Source organism: Sturnira hondurensis, unplaced genomic scaffold (genome assembly GCF_014824575.4).
Source record: "Sturnira hondurensis isolate 20B ecotype Veracruz unplaced genomic scaffold, ASM1482457v3 Scaffold0015056, whole genome shotgun sequence".
Lineage (NCBI taxonomy): Eukaryota > Metazoa > Chordata > Mammalia > Chiroptera > Phyllostomidae > Sturnira > Sturnira hondurensis.
In genome coordinates, this window is record NW_028087687.1 from 345,000 (window position 1) to 364,269 (window position 19,270).

The 19,270-nt window shown below is 40.1% G+C and overlaps 1 protein-coding gene across 4 annotated transcripts in view; it reads left to right on the plus strand.

The window, feature by feature from the left end:
- Positions 1–16,213, plus strand: part of ATP8A1 (ATPase phospholipid transporting 8A1) — a 215,101-nt gene extending 198,888 nt beyond the window's left edge. For all 4 annotated transcript variants that reach the window (XM_037064230.1, XM_037064233.1, XM_037064231.1 and 1 more), the window contains 4 exons: positions 2,462–2,550; positions 3,300–3,392; positions 10,782–10,873; positions 12,055–16,213. In XM_037064230.1, coding sequence (XP_036920125.1) covers positions 2,462–2,550; positions 3,300–3,392; positions 10,782–10,873; positions 12,055–12,152 — 372 coding nt within the window. In that variant the 3' untranslated portion in view covers positions 12,153–16,213. The remainder of the gene's footprint in view (positions 1–2,461; positions 2,551–3,299; positions 3,393–10,781; positions 10,874–12,054) is intronic.
- The last annotated feature ends 3,057 nt before the right edge of the window (positions 16,214–19,270 follow it).

The window sequence follows — 19,270 nt, forward strand, 5'->3', positions numbered from 1 at the left end:
AAGCCCGCGTGGTCCGAGGTGGAGCCAGCCTCACTCCACAGAGACAAGTAGTTGTTTGTCCGGCCAGGGCCTGTGCCCTCCAGTTACCGGCTTTATGGCTCCCCGGGCTGATCCTTTCTCCAGCCCAGGGAGGCACTTTTGTGGCCCATTCCCTTTGGTCTCCCAAGACCTTGAGGAGGGGTGGTGGGGGCCGCTTGGCAGGGCCCACCGATCTCCCACGTTAGGAGCATTTTGCAAACCGGTCCCGGAGGGAGCTCAAGCCCAGCCCTGAACAGGCTGCTCCTGTTCCCTCTTTGTGTGCGGGGATTGGGCGCCTTTCCCCGGCTGACCTGCCTGCGAGTGGAGACATGTGAAAAGTTAGAGACAAAAATGGTGTCTGCAGAGGGAGGGGGAGCATTCTCCTACAAAAAGGAAGGAAATACCTTTGTGGGATTTTTTTTCCCCACTCTTCGTCCAAAAAATACAGAGACTCTCTGTCTTTAAGGCGAATGCCGGCTTTAAATCTTTTAGGTTTGGATTAACTCTGCAAAAGAAAAGAAAAATCTGACAGGCTTTCAGATATGACGCAGAAAAAAACTTTTTCCCCCCTCAATTCATGTTGCTCGTTTGCAAAGCCAAAGGCTGGTGGACTGAATAGTGAGCACCAGTTAACATCACAATGGTCAGAGTTAGCAGCTGCCAGCCTCCCCCCTCGCCACTGCTGCCTTTTACCCCAGCAGACATTTAACACGGGGTGACAGAGGCAAGAAGAAATGTTTCTCCTCTCGCCCCTCAATTAAAAGAGATTAAAATTAAGCCAAGGAGAGGAGGCATTTTCAGTGACGTGACTTAGAATGTGGAATCTTACCTTTCCCCCCACCGCAGGAAACAGAAATGTGATTTTTTACAGCCCCTACCTGACTAAAAAGCGTCCTTCACTCTAAACAAAACCCGCTGACTTGATAGACGTTTCCTATCACACAGTTATTGTGGATTTCACTGTTGAGGATGTCAGCAAACGTGTCACAGAGCATGTTTTGCTTATAAAATAAAGTGACTTTTATGTGACCGTTTCCCATGGTGTCGGCGTCTAGAATACGGGTGCTGTGTCATTGAATCCACGTGGCAACACTCATTTTCTGAAATTTTTTATAATAGCACATTTTTATCAAAATGGTATTCAGAGCTATTTGATCCTATAGAGGGAAAAAATCTTAGCATTCTTGAACCGACACTCTATCGAGAAGCCCATGTTCACGTAGAAAAAAAACTAAACAGAGTTCCTCCTGGTCTCCAGCTGAAAGTCAAAATGAATAGGTCATTTGAAACATAGTTTAAAATTCGTAATGTTTTTGTGTGATGAGGGTTGATTGGGAGTGTTTGTATGTAATTCTGAAACTGCCTGTAAGAATTAAACTCTAGATCATTTCTAATTCCTGAACCACACACGGTTAAAAACAAAACTCTTAGTGGAGAGTGGATTTTTAGTGGAGTGTAAATGCTCACACATTAGTTGGCTGCACTTTAGTGGGGTTATAAGAGTACATTTACTGCAAATTTATTCTTGGTGAACAAATAGACTTGCAGTGAAGCAAAATATTTCTTTTGGTTCCATTGTATGACATATTTCTCTCAAGTCTGTGTAATCTTATTATATTACAAAGGAAGTTTTATTATAATTGGAAATAACGAATAGAATGTATTAATTTTGTAATCATAGAAACATTTTTTGTAGCCCAAAATTGATATAGCAATTTGGGATTTGATACAAAATAAGGATTGCAATTATTTTTAATATACTTCTACTTGAGTTTTATGTGCCAGATATTTGGTTTGACTTAGTAACAGGATGTACCAACACAAGTTATGTAAATCTTTGAACAAAATTTAAGATTATCATAGATAATATCAGATGAAAATAGTAAAATATTTTTATAGATATCTTAATTTGTTTAGGAATATACTATATTCATGATTTATCTGGATGATTTTTAAGATATCTATAAAAGCAATTAATTTTTATTTGTAAATTAGTAAAGTTAGTTTTTAACTAGGATTTATTTTACATGTTGTATTATAAGAGATTTAATCTAGAACATATTCGAACTTTCTCAAAAAGATTGATTTTTATAGTATAAAGATATAAACAAAGGTCAGAGATAATTTTAAGTTATAAAAGAATGTCAAAGTTTATTTTTCCATGTATTGACCACAATAATAAAAATCTCACATGAAAATATGACAAGGCTTGCCACATGATAAAACTTTGCTAGATTAGAAACTCAAAGAGGAAAAAATAGATACAGTATATACATATATTAACACATTTAGCTTTTGATTTCACAAGTTTAAATTTAGAGTTATCATACTCCCTTTCAGAATGAGATTCTTAAAATTACTTTACTTAAAATGCTATAAAACTGAACACGAATCATGTGTTGGCTGGTTTTTAAAGTCACATTCTTTCTGGTGGTTTTCTCAGGCAGCCATGCTGTTCGGCTCTGGGGTCTTCTGGACGGGTCTGCTCTTCATCCCTGCGGCGTCCCTGCTGCTCGACGTGGCGTGCAAGGTGTAAGTGGGGATCATCGTGTGCGTGGCAACACAGATGTGTGCTGACCCACAGGTTTCTCTACTCATAACACCAACTCGAGAATGGGAAGTTTCCAGAATAGGAGTCAGTGATACTCATTTGTTCTACATAAATAAAAAAGAAGAGAGTGATTGAAGAACTAGAAAATGAAATTAGTTTAAAAGGCAGAATAAGGAGTAAAGCAGGCAGTTTCAGTTAATATTAGAGAGTACGTTCTTAGAAATTACCCTGAAAAACCCAATCAGGGTAGAAGAAAAATTCTGTTATCTTCAAACACACATACATATATCTTATTAGTGAACAATACTTGTGAAATGAAGCTTTTTGCTTGCCTGATTCCAAACATATATAAATACCTGTTGAAGGGTTTTTTGCTTGCCTCATTCTAAACATATATAAATATAGAACTATAGAACTTCAATAATTCACTGAAGGATTATAAGTTTGAAAATGTTATCTCTTTCCACAAAAACAATACCATTAAAGTTAGTTACATGATGCTTACTTAATAACTATGAGAGTTTTAATGCTATAAACCTAGGCCATTTACTTTAAGACTATTATTTCTTTAATTGTATTAATGATCAAAATCATTGCAATTTTTATATTCTTTAAAAAAAACTGTCACTTCTACTCTGGTCACTCTTGTCCTTAGAAGCATGATAATATACCAGTTTTGTGAGATCTTTAGTCTCCACACAAATATTTCCATGCAAAATCTTTTTTGCAGTATCAAGAGGACCGCTTTTAAAACGTTAGTAGATGAAGTTCAGGAGCTAGAAGCAAAATCGCAAGACCCCGGAGCAGTCGTGCTTGGAAAAAGGTAAACCACACTGAATATGGTCTTTTCCGAGTGAACTTTAAGTTTTCCTTTTACTAGAGATTGGAAATCGGTGGTAAAACTTGTATTTTATCAGTTAACAAGGAGAGAGCAGTGTCACCAGCAGAGTCCGGAATCAGAGACATGGGTTCGGATCAGACCTGCCATTTCACTAAGCTGTGTGTCACCTTAGCCACCTTGCTTAGTGCTTCTGGGCCTCAGTCTCCTCATCTCTACAATGGGGTGATGATGCCTGCCTCAGGTTAGTTGTGAGAATGGAACAAAACACCATCGATAAAGCAGATAGCTCAATGTTGGGGGCTTAACGCGCAATAAATAAATGCAAGTTACAGATAGTATTTGTTACTGAACTGAAAGGGGAAAAAAGGCTTTCGGCTTCAAACAGTACCCACAATACACTTGTGTGTCCTGAAAATCAGAGCTTGACTTAGGGCAAAGCGCCCTTCAGTTGCACATGTGTCTCAGTATACGATTAAGAACTGACCTGGGCCTTTGTCAGGTATGTGGGGAAGGGACTGAATGGCTTCGTTGTCCTTTCCTCCCCACCACCTCCTCCAAAAAAGTGAGGTTAGAAAGCTAATTAAATCCACAAAGCATTATAAAAAGAAAAGTAAGATTATTTGAAGCCACCTACAAGACACCACAATTCCGAAGATAGTGCCGGGTATTTATATTCCTCCCTTTCATCACGCTAAAGTACGCTGAAGTTTTGTCTGAACTGTAAGAAATATTTTGCCCTGGTCTATGTCACCTTTGTCGTGACTGGCTGTTTCTCTGTGTGACTCGGTGGAGTAAGTGCCAGGCTGCTCACATAGGCTGAGACCGGCTGCCAGCCCTCACTTGCTTCCTCATGGCCTACGGGGCACCTCACACCCCCTTTCAGGGGCACCTTTCCAAGAGGCTGCGCCTCTCTGAAAAGACTAGCACTGGCTTTTGTTGGGCGCTCGTTGCGAGCCGCAGGCTACACTCATCGCTTTGCATTTACTCTCTCATTGAATCCCTGAAACAACTGCATAGGAATCCATCACCCCCACCTCCCCAGGTGGGGAAACAAACTAGGGCTTGGAGAGACTAAGTTCTCGATGTCAGAAGTGACAGAGCTGAGCCTTCAGCCCACGTCCATGGACTCTCAAGCCCCCGCTCCCAGCCCTGCACTGTTCTGCCTGCTTGCGCGGCCTTTTCAAGCCTGTGATAGAGCAGCACGAACAGCCAGCCGCTGACCCGACAGAGTTCTTGACCTCTCTGAGTCAGTGTGCCTACGTGTGTGATGGGGATGACAATACCTATTTTCAAGGTTAGAGACAGTCTTCTCCTCCCCGCCGCCTTCCCCTCTATCTCTGTTCTTTCACCTAAAAGTTTCTGACTCTGCCAATGGCCTGGCATAAATAGTCCCTCAGTAAATGTTTTCTCTCTCTTTCGTCCTAGCTATGTAAAGGATGTGCTAAGAGTTCTAGTTCACAAAAGTGAATAAAACCATTTATTAACAATTATTAGGGAAAGTCTTCTGATGGTACTTGTTACAAACCCCAGGAGTAAATTTCTCATATGCGTATGTTAATAAAACTTACATTAAGACCCTCCACGTGATATTTAATTTTTGTGGTTTGTAGTGACAATCAGAGACAATTCATAAATCAGGCTGAGGGTTTGATGTGATGACCTCTAGATTCTAAAGATGTGATAAGTCTGTGATGTACGTAGCCCCTTCCATGAACCAAGATAAGAGAGTCTAAAAGGAAGGAAGTGAATTCTGCCATACATAACCCCCAACTTCTGCACAGAAGATGCACCAGATAAAGTGAACTCTCCAGCCCAGCTCATTTGCCTAAAATAGCTCTTCAGCTTTTCTCAAGAACTCAGAAATGAGTGGGCTGTCAGCTGAATACCGCAGACAAAAGCCCCTGGTACAACACATGCCCCTGGTACAACACATACCCCGTGTTGCTGCTGCTGCCCATTGGTGATCAAAGGACGCTGGTGCTCAGCAAGCCCAGTGTCCTCCTGCTAGGTAATAGCTAGGGGTGGGGGACCGGCAAAGATCTGGGAAAGGAGAAAATCTAACCTAGTGGGTAAAGTCTTCATGCTACGCTAATTGCATTCCCAGGCAGTAAGAAACTGTCAGATTGATTTTACTGCCAGGATTATTTCAGGAATCCTGGACAATGATATCAATGTCAAATTTTTCCAAGGTCCCTGATTTTATCCACATTTTCAAAGAGGGAAAACTGTGACTTCTCTGTGTTTTAGCAGTATCACACTTCTGTAGTTCCAAAACACGTGTTCTTTTACACCTCCCAGTATTTATCTGCACAGGCTGTCCCCTGGCCTGGAAGCTGGTGCCCTGGTGCAGAGTGGACTGGTTCCTAGCCTTCTGCATCCAGCTCCGATGCAGTTACCTCAACTTTTCACAAATACTAATTCCTGCTCTGTTTACTCTGTACTTTGTTTACTCTTCTGTGTTTGTACTTATTGCCTATATTACAATGTATTTGTCTCCCCATATTTGTTTGTTTCCTACTGGATTGAATTCCTTAAAGGAGAGACCTTCTGTCTTAGTCCTCTCAGCCCAACACCTAGCACAGTGCCAGGAATGTCAAGGGAAGGAAGGAAGGAAGGAAGGAAATGGAAGGGGAGGGAAGGGAAGAAAGGGAGGGAGGGGGGAAGGACTCAAACATTTGGTGAAAGGATAAATGAATGGTCAAGAGAAGGAAGGAAGGAAGGAGGGGAGGGGAGGGGAGGGGAGGGGAGGGGAGGGGAGAATGGATGAAAGTACCGAGTAGTGGGTGGTGAACAGGTGGTTGACCTGTGAGTAGCTATTTAAAAATAGAAAATATAAGAACATAGAATTATTGGTATATAGGTTACACTTCCCAAACTAGTTATGTCCAGAGTAATGATGGTTTACATTTTTTGTCATAGAATGATGCACTTTGAGTTGATCAGCCGTAATTTTTTTCATCTTCACTAAGTGACACTGTGATGTCAAGCTGTACATAAAATGAAACTCCGCTAGAGAAACTGTAACTCATAAGCCGTGTATCCAGATCAGTATGCACAATAACTTATTTTTCACCTTTACTCATTTTCAAAAATTACAACATTTTAGTCAAAATAATGAGTCTTTTTTAAAGGAAATAGTATGCCACTTACCATCTTATCCAGCAAATTAGATATATTCCAATTTTACATCAACACTTTGGGGGGAAAGTGTATTTCATCATTTTAAATATTCTGCTTTTGAGCCCTGGGTTGTAGTTGAAATTGATTTAAGCCTAACGTATTGGCAGAATAAATCCAAACCTCACTCCTGGTGACTGTGTAGCCAGGGCTAATTATTTTTGAACAAGAAAGTGCCATGAGTGAGACCCTGTTTTTGTTGTAACTTCTACGAGGACGTGCTCCAAAACTAGGGAGCAGAAACATCTACAATTCTAAAATCCAAAACAAAAATTTTTTGTCAAAAATCAATTTTTCTCATAGCTTTAGAGCAGGCCTTTCCTGGAAAACCCAAAAACATTTGTTCTATAAATGCGAGGACATTAATAGTGTTTATTTTTTCTATAATGTAAATGTTTATACATTTTACAGCAGAAATATTAATTTGGGGGGACCTCTCAGATCCCACTTGAGGGTAGTATATCCACAAATTGTGTGCAACATCTTGACTGCTTTTTAAAAAAATGTAAGTTCAAAACCCAAAGGATTAAAATAAGGGATTGTAGACATGGGGTTCCTTGGAGACAGGGCAGTTATTTGGGGGATATTTCATATGCATGTGAAGCAGTACATCCTACAGGCAGGCAAATATGATAACAAGACTAATAGTTTTTCATATCTAACTGTAATCACCAAGAATTGTTAATCACCAAGAAGAACTGTAGCCTAAAATCTTCAGCTTTCCTCACTACAGTACTTGGCCCATCACCTCCATTTGGTCCATAGTCTTGGCTTTAAAGGAGAGAGTGGGAAAGTATGGATGTCTCATAAACTTGGCCATCTGGATGGCATTGATGGTCTCTCCCAGTCTTTCCCTGTGTTGTTTACCCTGATAAAAAGCAAATATAACATTGCCCAGGAACTAATAGAAAAGAAACTCTATTTCTCAGCTTTCTCACTGGATTTTATACCAGTGTTACATCAATTTCTTGGGCTTTAGGCTGGGCAGACACATCAAACGTTTCCCCAGCCTGCTCTGTGGCAGTCGTTCTGTCCAGCATTTGCAAAGAATGGTCAGAGAACAAAACGTTCTCTCTTCCAGAGCAGAGGTCAGGCCTGTTACATTGGTTGATTACATCCCCACCATTAATACCACCTCGCACAGGGCAGCTGTCACGTGCTACACACCGAAACACTCCGTGAACGAAGGGTTATTCACTTTCCCGTGGAGATCCATTTTAACAAGTCAACCCAAATGGCTTGACAACCCAATGTAAAGATAAACGTAAGTTTGCCACTCTTAAAGGATTCCTGAAAGTACGCTGTGATGACATGTTCCAGGACAATTAATGGGTTTCACCTATATTTTCTAAAGTTTCAAAGTGAAGTGCTATTTTAAAACATGGCACCTTGCCACCTCACCTCTGCCAGCCACCTAAGTGGCAGAACTGTAGTGGGCTTGAAAATCAGGTCGCATTATTTAAGCGGTAGTTGTTATATATGTAATTGCATTCAACAAATTCGGAATTTGCATAGCTTGGCATGTAAATGAAAGACCACACAAGACTGAGTGAAACTGCTGGCTAGGAGTTGTGAAGAAAATGCAGTTTTTAGTGGGGGGCGGGGGGGGGCGGTCCTAGAGACTTCCTTCTCACACTGTGTTCAGCCGTTCAACAAACACTGAACTTTCAACGCCTTTATTAGTGGTTAACCTAGTACCAGTATATGTTATAATGTGACTTGATAGTAATATCAGTACCCATAAACATCAGTGGCACAAAATTGCATTATTTCAGCCTAATGAGTAGTTCCCTAATTAAGGTAGGATAACACTAGAAAAATGTAGCTCATCATCACTTACTATTTATTAAGCATGTGCCTGTGAGTGGCATTTATGTTCTCCAGAGGGGACCCTGCTCCATAAGAACTGAAGTGATGGGTGGCTACGGGGGAAAAAACACCTCCTAGTTGGCTACTAAGGAAGTGGGCCAGGGGTGTCGTAAATTCAGCTCATGGAGCAATAGACATGTGGTGTTGAATAAAAACCAAGGCATCAGAAGTGACCCCCACAAAGCATCTTTTGTTCGGAGATGGGTCACTACAATTAAGTTCTTGGGGACCTGGGGAGTGGAGACGGGAAAGCATTTGTAGAGTGCTTTCTAAGTCCCCGTCACTGGGCCGGAAGCCACACCATTGCCCGAGGGGTAGGGATTGCACTCCTGTGGTACAGAAGATGACTTGAGAAGGGTTTGCCGGAGGTAGTCCTGCTAATGAGTAACAGACTCAGAATTAAACCAAGGTCAGTCTGCAAAGCCCATGCTTTTCCCACAGTAATTATGCTCCTTTCCCCCAAAAGACTTTCTTAGTCCTTTTTTGTTTGGGGGGGGGGGTGTTTTTGGTTTTGTTTTTTGTGGGGGCACACTAAACATTAGCTCGATATAAGAGATGAACAAAATTCAGTGTAGTTTTACATGAAAATGTTACCAAACAAAACTGCATCATCTTAGGTAGGTAAGTTTCCATAATATGAAAGACAAAATTCTTGTGTCTCCCTTCTTAACACTCTGGCGTTGCCATGTGTAAGTATCACGCATTCAGAAAGGCCAGCCTGAAACCTGGAAAATGTATTTTGGGAAGAGGCAGCTCTATAATGATGCATTACGATCTTGTGGTCTAATGTAGTCATTTCCAGTTTCCCTCCCAGCACCCCAGCCGCCGAGGCTCTGCCAACAAAATCCGACCACCTGCTGCGAAAGCTGCCCACTTCCCCAAAGCAGTTATGTATTTTAATGCCCCTGGGGTCCCTGAGCTGTAATGTTAGTAAATTTTTTTAAGTGGTTGTAAAAATGACCCCTTTTCCTTCCCTTTATCTGTTTATTTCACTGGCAAAAACAGGTTTTACAAATATTTGCAAAACCACTGGAGTTTTAGATGAATTAGCTTTTTGCCTTAATGTAGCTAATTCCCAGTGACAATAAAGTATGTATAATAATCACCAGTTAACATCCCTAGACTTTAAAAAATATGTGTGGAAGATTACTACAAATGTAAACATTTCTAAATATTTTACTTTAGCAAAAGCCTAAATATTTGTATAATTATGAGTTCATTTTGCAGAGGACGGTTTCCTTCTTTTCCATGTGATAAAAATCGTTCCATGTCAGGGTCTCAGAGTCATTGGCAAAACACTGACCTAACATAACTTACAGCAATTTAACCGGAGCTTTTATAGTGGGGAAAATACAAGATGGAAAATTTTCAACTGAGTTAGTTCCAGTGATTAAAACAAAGTTGTATAAACATTTGCTGCAACGCGTATAGATTACTTATTAGCTCTTGGTGCTTATTATGTTCTTTGATATTAAAGCAGGGCTTTAAGAATCAGCCAGTAGAGAAATGACATGATCGGGAGGATTGATGGTGTTTCAAAAAGCGCTTCAGAATTACCATTCGAGTTCAGCCAGGGCTGGAGTTCCCTCCTGTGTAAGGCAGTTCTGCATGTAGTGAGAAAAAAATAGGTGTTACTTCTGACAGTGTGTTTTTGGAAGTTACATAATTAATCACATGAATTTGTTCCTGTGGAAAAGATTATTCTAAACATTTATGGAAAAATAAATATTGTGCTGTCATATTTTACCACCATAATTACTTTCTGCAAATAGTTCTTTTATTTTAAAATGAAACTAAGGGACACATTTCATACCATATTAGTGGTAATGGAATTTTTCTAATTAAAAAGTCTATGAAATTTCTTCTTTGTGTAATTTCTAGTATTTCTTTACATGATAAAAAAAATACTGTGCACCAAAATATATTTAAAGGAGGAAAAAGATATAATGATTTTTTTTAATTCTAAAATTGTCATGCTTAAAATATACATGGTAAGTCTACCAAGATTTTAGAAGCTAATAAACTACTGGAAGACTTTTTTATTTCTTATTAATTGTATTGTGCAGGTTCTGTAGCTCCATTTGACTGTAACATAACTGGGGTGTGGGGAAGTCTTTTGAGTGGATTATTGGGGGCAAAATAGCCCTGCATCTAAACTCTTAAAATCCCATTATCTGAGAAAACGGGGTGAAAAAGAAACCACGAGACTCCAGATTTCTCGGGCGGTCTTTTGTTTGAGTCTGCGCCTCTCTGGTGGTCCTGGGGGCACACGGGGGTCTCTGCCGAGCTTATCGTTCACTTCTCACGTTCGCACCTGCTCCGCAGCCTCACTGAGAGGGCGCAGCTGCTGAAGAACGTCTTTAAGAAGAACCACGTAAATCTCTACCGGTCTGAGTCACTGCAACAAAACCTGCTCCGTGAGTACCTGCGCTCTGACTTCTGTAACAGTCCTGCCATTGCTTCATGGCGTTCGTGAGAACAGTATTCTGACTTTAGGGGTGTTGAACTCTTTAAAACTAGCACCTGAAACCCCTTTTGCATATTTTGCAGCGTGTTGTGTGAATAACAAACGCTTAGAGAGTCCTTTAACCTCAATCATCTCGCATGTAGCAGAAGAGATAGAGCACTGTAACATTTTGCTGCTTTCATTTAAAGAAAAATATTTCCACATGCCCCTTGCTTCCTTAAATCTTAAAAGGGACCGGTAAAATAAATCTGAAGTCTTAAAAGCTCTCTCTGTATTATCTTTTCTACTTGAATAACTTTGCAATAGCCTTTTCAGCTTTCATGCAGAACAATGAAACATGTATTTTCCCCTTTGAAAATATTTATGAACATTTAGAGTTGTAACAAATTACTAGGTATCATGCCCTCTTAACATTTCAAGGATCTGAAAAAGAATATAATATATAAAGCCCTCTAGTGAATGTATTTGTGTTAGTACTATATCTTTTGTTTCATGTTGTTTCCACATACAATTTATTTTCACTTGTATATACTCGTGTTTAAAGCTTTTGCTCTTCATATTTCAAGGGGCCTTTCCTCAAGATGTGATCCCCTTGGGGGCCGTTTCTCATCCACGTGCCCCCGCCAACCCTGCTGGGGCTTGAGCGAGTTTCTTTGTTAGTTGCCCAAAGCCAGGCAGAGGGAAGGAGACCATTTCCCACCACTCATAGTTACGGGCGCTTCTCTCTTCGCTTTCATTCTTCCTTCCCTCTCATCTGCCTGATCTGTGTGGGCATTCATGTGCCCACTTGACTAGACCCTCTAGGCCCTCCGGTAGCTGGGATGCAAAAATTAGGTGGGTTGGACCTGGGATGCTGAACAGAGAATTGAGAGGGGTTGGGAGCGCCTGCTCATTCGTCTGGGGCGCAGAACTTGGAGAACCTAAGCCAGTTGTCCATCCCCCTCTTCATTTCGCACTCGACTCTGTGTTTTTTCCCCACATTAAAAATGAGCGTCTTTATGCCTTGGAGGGCGGGCGGTGGTGGGGAATGCATGCGTTTGCCAAGTTAGAAAATGAGCACTCGGAACTCAGAGGAACAGAGATTCCCAGTGACTTCATGACGATCATTTCTACTTTATCTTTAACTTACAGACGGGTATGCTTTCTCTCAAGATGAAAACGGAATCGTCTCACAGTCAGAAGTGATTAGGGCCTATGATACCACAAAGCAGAGACCTGATGAATGGTGATGGGGAGGGGCCGCCAAGCAGGCCCCGCTGTGTCTCCACGGAGAGCTCCCACGTCTCCCCCCGGAATCTGCCGACCAATCGCAGCCTGGTCCGAGGAGGTGAAAGGTGGATCTGAGCCCCTGCCCTTGACTGACACTCAGATTCATGCATATTATTGACATAAGCACTGTGCGACTCTACTGTAACACCATCTCTTTCAGATTTTTTGAAGTTTTTGCTAAGTCTTTGTAAACAGAAATTGGAAATGACCTTGTATCTTGCCAGAGTGCTTTCTTAAACTGAAAATAGGTCAGTATTCTTAAGCTGTTACTCCGGGGCTGTAACTATCAATTTAGTGGGTATACCACAAGGTGACCAACCATGAAAAAAACTCTAAAATGGGAATAAGTGAATAGGACTCTTGATATCCAGACTTAGATTTCAGAATATGCTGACAAAAAAGAAAACCAGCATTCTTAAGGAACTGACTCATCTTACTGAGAAAAATTTCTAAACAAGACATGAATAAGTGTTTGTGTCAAAAATTATCTCGATAAATGTTTGCCAAAGAAGTTTAATAAATGTATTTTTCATTCAGTAGTCATTTGCCCAGAACTTTGAGAGAAAGTTTACCTCCAATTCTGCTATGAGATCTGCATGCTTGACTTTTCAAATATAAGAGTGATTTGCAAACAAAAAAATGAGTATTTCAAGGCATTTGCTACTAAAATCTGTGATGTTGCACCTTTGGCCTTACAAATGCTTCTCTCTTGTTTGTTGTCTTTATTTGTTAAGTTAGAGGACACACATGGTGATGTGATTCTGTGTTCTGATACTGATTTTAAAAATTGTATGTCTCAGTCATTTCTAATGAGGTTTCATCGTCACTTAGATTTTTCTAAAAATCCGGCTTCTGCTATAGATTGAGTGATGTCATTTTGTCTTAAAGTTGTCTCTCTTAAGAAAAATATGCTTACATATTCATGTGGTATTTCTAATGCTCCTGTCGAGATGTTTGAAGCATCATGTCGGGCAAATGCATGGGCTTCTGTACCGTGTTTCGATTCTCCCTGTTCATTCCCACTAGAGACGTCTGCTGTCTCATGTAGCACGCCCTGTGTTATGCTGACCGCCCTCCACTTACAACCGAGAATTACTTCACAGTTCACTTGTCAAGCAGCTGCCGAGATCAGTCACATACTGCTAATTGGGACAAATAAATAGTACATTTTCCCCATTTAAAAAATACCTATTGTATTCAGAAAGCCTATGACTTTACCGTCAGAGAACACTTTTCATCATGAATTGGTTCCATTAATATGCTTTAAAAATGTATGTTCAGTTTGATTATTTTCTGCATTTTCAAGACATCTAAAAATGCCTGTTTTGCTACCAACAGATGGTGAAGGGGCTGTTTTGAAACCACAACAGTTTTCTACACTATTTTTAAAATAATGCTTTCATTTAGGGAAAAATAAAAAGGAATACTAGCTTTCGGATACACTTCAGAGATTAAAGCAAACTTTTTGCCTTTTATTCAAAAGCCTGTTTGCCTTTAACTGGACTTACCAGCAAAAATGTGTAGAAGTTCCTCTTTCAAATAAAGCCAGCTGGAATTGAGAGGTGATTTCTTCCAAATCACTCCTTGAGGTTAATCATTTTACATTCTCTTTGCCCTTTTTCTCAATCTAGATCTAAAATGAGGCTATCCATCATTTCCTTCTCAGTGTTTTTTAGCATTTTGGTTACAAGCACGCCTCCCACATTTTCTATAAGTAAGAGGGGTTATAACACATAGATAATTCTAATCTAAAAGGGGCAAGGAGTTGACATGCTTCACTCCCCACACCCTTGCCTTTTGGGGTTCAGATTAAGAGAATTGTGAATCAAAACATCTCACGAGACCGCAGGTATAAGCTCGTCTTCAAAGCTCCAAAGTCACAGACTTGAACAGTCTACTGAATGGATGTTTGGAGTGGCTTTTCTGGGTCTCCGAGTGGGGACAGTTGCAGTTAAACCACAAAAACTAAAAACCAAGAATGGCGTGCCTCCCTCCAGAGAAAGCCTAATGGCAGATACACACAACAGTTGCTTCCACTTGCCCTCACCTCACCAAGGGCATTTTTCTCCAATACTTTAAGAGCAAAATCGGATGACTGCAATACAACTGAATTTTATGACTTAAGGAAACTAAAAGTTTTATTTTATCTTGAAATATGGATTGTTTCTATGGAGTTCTTCAACATAAGTGGAATGCTCATGGTTAATAATGTATAGACTCATGACTGGAAATATGACTAATTTATGTGGGGGATTTTTTGCCCCATGGCTCTCTACTTGAATGATCAATATTAAGTCAATTTCTTCCCTTTAGTGGGAGTAGGGGATGGGCATCAGGGAGTGATCTCCTTGGCAAAACTTAGACTTTATAGTGTTAAATTAGAGAAAACCCTCCGATTTTTCCACCTTCCCAAGGAGAGAAAAAATGAAACGCAGTTTTAGCAGGATTCCAATGAACAGTTGAGGTGACTTTCCACGAGTATTTTCTGAAATAGAGGACATGTACTCTTCAACTAATGGTTATGCTAACACCATTGCTTTACAATGTTTACAATTCAGAAAATACCACTTACAGCAGAAAATCCTCATTTGTTTTGCATGGAAAAGCTGGGAGTTGCTTCATTGATGTTGAATAGGACACAGTGACATTGCGCCTGAACTTTCTAAATGTTTTATATAACATATAAAAATATATTGGTCTTTCACACCTAGAAAGATGCTATATGGTAGAAATTATTAGCAGGAAAATGGTGTTTCTCAGGAATGTAGTAAATCTGAAATGAGGTATGTACTGCCCACCCTCCCGCACCCTGCTCTGTCTGATGTAAGCCCACTTCGGCAGTGTTGAGAAGCTAATGGAAGACTTTTTCTAATCAAGTCAGGTGAATGTGTGCTCACCTCCATAATATCAGCCATTTACATAAATTTCATGGTCATTAAATGGAATCAGTACTTCCTCTAAATTTCCGGAGGGGAAAATAAATTCCAGAAATCAGCATTTATTCTGATCGTTACATTTTATCTTTTAATTTTGCAATTCAGCCTTCTAAATGTCCAAGATGAGAGTCACATGATAGGGGCAGAGCGTGGTGTGCACTGTCCCTTACCTGTGGTCTGTCATCTCAGACATTCTTTCAGGAAAGGAATGCTACTCAAAAAGTCATAGATTGTATGTTTGTAGTTTTCAAATTATCTATAACAATGTCATTATTACAGACCTGAATAATCGCTAGTATTTATTTTTGTGCAGATGACCTTTGTCAGTTCCCAGTTTTAAAGCATATTACCAAATAAGTCTGTACTCTCATAATCATCTACAAAATTTATTGAGAAAAGGCCCACCCCATTCAGTCATACAGGCCAAGCCTGTGAATCCTTTCTGTCAATTATTTAATGTAACACCACGCGGTTGGTTACCTAAGTAATGCTTTCGAATGATGAATATTTCTATAATGCCTCTTAAAGAGACCATTGTCTGATTGTTCTCATGTTAAAATGACCGCAGTCACTTATGAAACTTAGTTACACTTTGCTGCATTTTAATTAACCTTCAACAGCTATTAAAATGGAATGTAAGTTAAATTTTGAAGGAAAGGAAATAAGTGTTTTCCATTTTCCATCTCGATTTATTTTCTGTAGGAGAGCAGCTGTGTTTTTGATAGGCTTGTGGTTTGCATGAATTCATATTTAAAGTGGTCCAGGCCAGTGCATGGCTATCAATGTAAATCTTGGTGTTTATTTTGCCTTTTGAAATTCTATCATGGCTTACCTGAAATTTAATATTCAGTGGACAAATTAACTGGTCCTCTGCACAACTTTTGTTTAAATAAGTAAATTGTTTTACAAACAAGTTTGAACAAATTTAATTGAAACTTTAGTTTAGCTTACCTCTGAGAATTTTTCTTAATAAAACTCACAGAACTTCTCAGCAAATAAATCTCCCTTAAGTAGGAAAAAAGCTAGATTTTCTACCTACTTACTCTGAATGAACAGCGACTTTCCATAGGCAAATCTCTTGCAAAGATGTGAGCAAAATATTAAAGAAGTAAATATTTCTTCATTTCATGGTTCTAGAATAGAAGCCATAAATGCAGTAAATACTGTTGGTTGTTTGTTTTACAACTTGAAGCTTCCTTTTTCACATTTTCAAGTTTATTGGGTTACTTTTTTTTAAAGCAGCCTTGGAAGGCAGCTCTTGTACTATGGGAAACCGCAGTTTGCATTAGAGATAAACTAGTATTTTCAGCTCCATGAAAAACCATTCCTGCTGAAACTGCTGTAGAAATTGTGAAGCTGCATGAGTGGAGAGTGTTGAATCTGTGACTGTAGTAGTTTCCTCAGGTCTCTTTATCTCGATGTTCAATGCACTGTGTTTTGTAAATAGTGATTACAGTTGAGTAATACCCAACTCGGTGCGGCGTTATGTGTCATTGGCCTTCTGTGAATGTGCATGTTTTAAACTGCAAATTTTAAACCTTTTGTCCTCTAATTGTTATTTAAAATGAAATAAACTTTACCATTACATAAAGAAAACTGTTAGTTTTAATTGCTAGTATTAGAAACTATATTGTCTTATAAAACTTCAAATCCATGAAACTATATAACCTGAGAAGGTATATCTATTTAATGGCATTATTAACATGTTTTGTTTACAATCCCAGTGATATATGAAATATCTCTTCATTTTTACCCAGCTAAATGAAGCATGAAGTGGAATGTATTAACTCTAATATAGCAAGAAGGATAGTTTTTAAGTATATTTTACTGATTATGCTATTACAGTTTTCCCATTTTTTTCTCCCCTTTATTCCCCTCTGCCCTGCACCCCCTCCCTCCCTCCTTCCCCCCAGCATTCCCCACCCTTAGTTCGTGTCCATGGGTCATACATGTAAGTTCTTTGACTTCTCCATTTCCCATACTATTCCTAACCTCCCCCCGTCTATTTTGTACCAACCATTTATGCTTCTTTTTTTTAAGATTTTATTTTTTGATTTACCTTTAGAGGGGAAGGAGAGAGGGAGAGAAACATCAATGTATGGTTGCTTTTTGTGCATCCCCTGCTGGGAGTTGGCCTGCAGGGAACTGGCCTGCAACCCGGGCATGTGCCCTGACTGGGAGTTGAACCACGATCGTCTGGTTCGCAGGCCTGTGCTCAATCCACTGAGCTACACCAGCCAGGGCTCATTTATGCTTCATATTCCCTGTACCTTTGCCCCCACCCTCCCCCATCCTCCCCTACCCTCCTCCTCCCTCTCTCGCCCTCCCCACTGATAACTCTCCATGTGATCTCCATTTCTGTGATTCTATTCCCATTCTAGTTGTTTGCTTAGTTTGTTTTTGTTTTTCTATTTGTGATAGTTAAGTATTAAAAAGGAATAATTTTCATGAAATTATTATGTTTTGATTCTTTGGTTAGAGAAGCCTTCCAGGATTGTTCCCCTTTGATATTTAAATCAGCCTGCAGTTGAGCAGCTAACTCATGGTGCCATCTTTCACGGAGGGTGAATTTCTTAGGGTATCTAAACTCACAAAATTCTTTTAAGTTTATGAGAATATCGTCAAGTTTAGCCATTAATAATTGAATAAAGTAACCGGGAAAATAATATAATAGCCATGTGATACAGAAGTACAGGCAACATCAGAAATGAGGACAATGAGCCCTGGCTGGCGTAGCTCAGTGGATTGAGCACAGGCCTGCGAACCAGACGATCGCGGTTCAATTCCCAGTTAGGGCACATGCCTGGGTTGCAGGCTGGTTCCTTGCAGGCCAACTACCAGCAGGGGATGCACAAAAGGCAACCATACATCATGGCACTATCAAAAACAAGCATCATTGAATAAGAGGTAACAAAAGCTGCCCTCGGGTAACCTGCAGGGTGGAGTGGGGTCAGTTTGCAGAGGGGCGCTGAGGAGCCCCCGTTTTTACTAGAGTGAGGCAGTGTGTGCTCAGCTGTCCAAGGCCCCTGTCCTCTCCCACAGTTTTCCCAGGGACAGGGACTGGGTGAGGGTGCCCCAAGCAACACCACAGCAAAATAGTGTCCACACAGAAAAGTTACCTGTGAATTATGGCCAATGATTCTCACATCCAACTTTATTGCCCTCAACATAACGCACTGTTTACACTGACCCTGTAGTGTAAGATGCCTTCCAGTATAAGGGAAGAGCAGCCTTGAAATACATTCCCATATATTCAATGTCATCCCCATGTTAAAGTGTCCATACACTGAAGGCATCTCTCACCCGGAGCTTCCATTTCAGCGACACAGAGCCACTGGTTTTCAAAAAGAAGAAAGACCTCCCTAACCTGGGTAATTTCACTAGGAAGCTACTAAAAATTGTTAGAAAATATCTAGCATTTTACCATTCAGGTTTTTTAGAATTATTTAATTTATTGGGGTGAGATTGGTGATAAAACCACATAGGTTTCAACCCTACGGTTCTGTCACATGGTCTGCACCCTGCGCTGTGCGCTCACCACCCAAAGTCAAGTCTCTTTCCGCCACCAAGGATGGCCCTTTACCCTCTTCCACCTCCCCTCACCCTCTTTTCCTCTGGCTATCACCATACTGTTGTCTGTGTCCATAAGGGGGGGGAGTTGCTTAGTAACTTCACCTTTTTCCCCCAGTCCCCCAACCTCACCCCCCTCTGACAGCTGTCAGTCTGTTCTGTGTACCTATGAGTCTGTTTCTTTTTTGTTAGTTTATTTTGCTCATCAGATTCCACATTAAAGTAAGATCATATGGTACTTGGTTTTCTCTGGCTGGCTTATTTCACTTAGTATAATATTCTCCGGGTCCATCCATGATGTCACAAAAGTTAACATTTCCTTTTTTACAGACAAGTAGTATTCCGCTGTGTGTAAATGTACCACAGCTTTTTTAGCCACTCGTCCACTGATGGGAACTTTGACTGCTTTCAGATTGGCTATTGTAAATAACACTGCTATGAACATAGGATATATTCTTTAAATCCAGTTTGAGTTTATTCTTGTGTGTGGATTAAGGAGGTTGCCTAGTTTCTTTTCTTTCTTTCTTTTTTTTTCAGGTACCTGTTTAATTTTCCCACACCATTTATTGAAT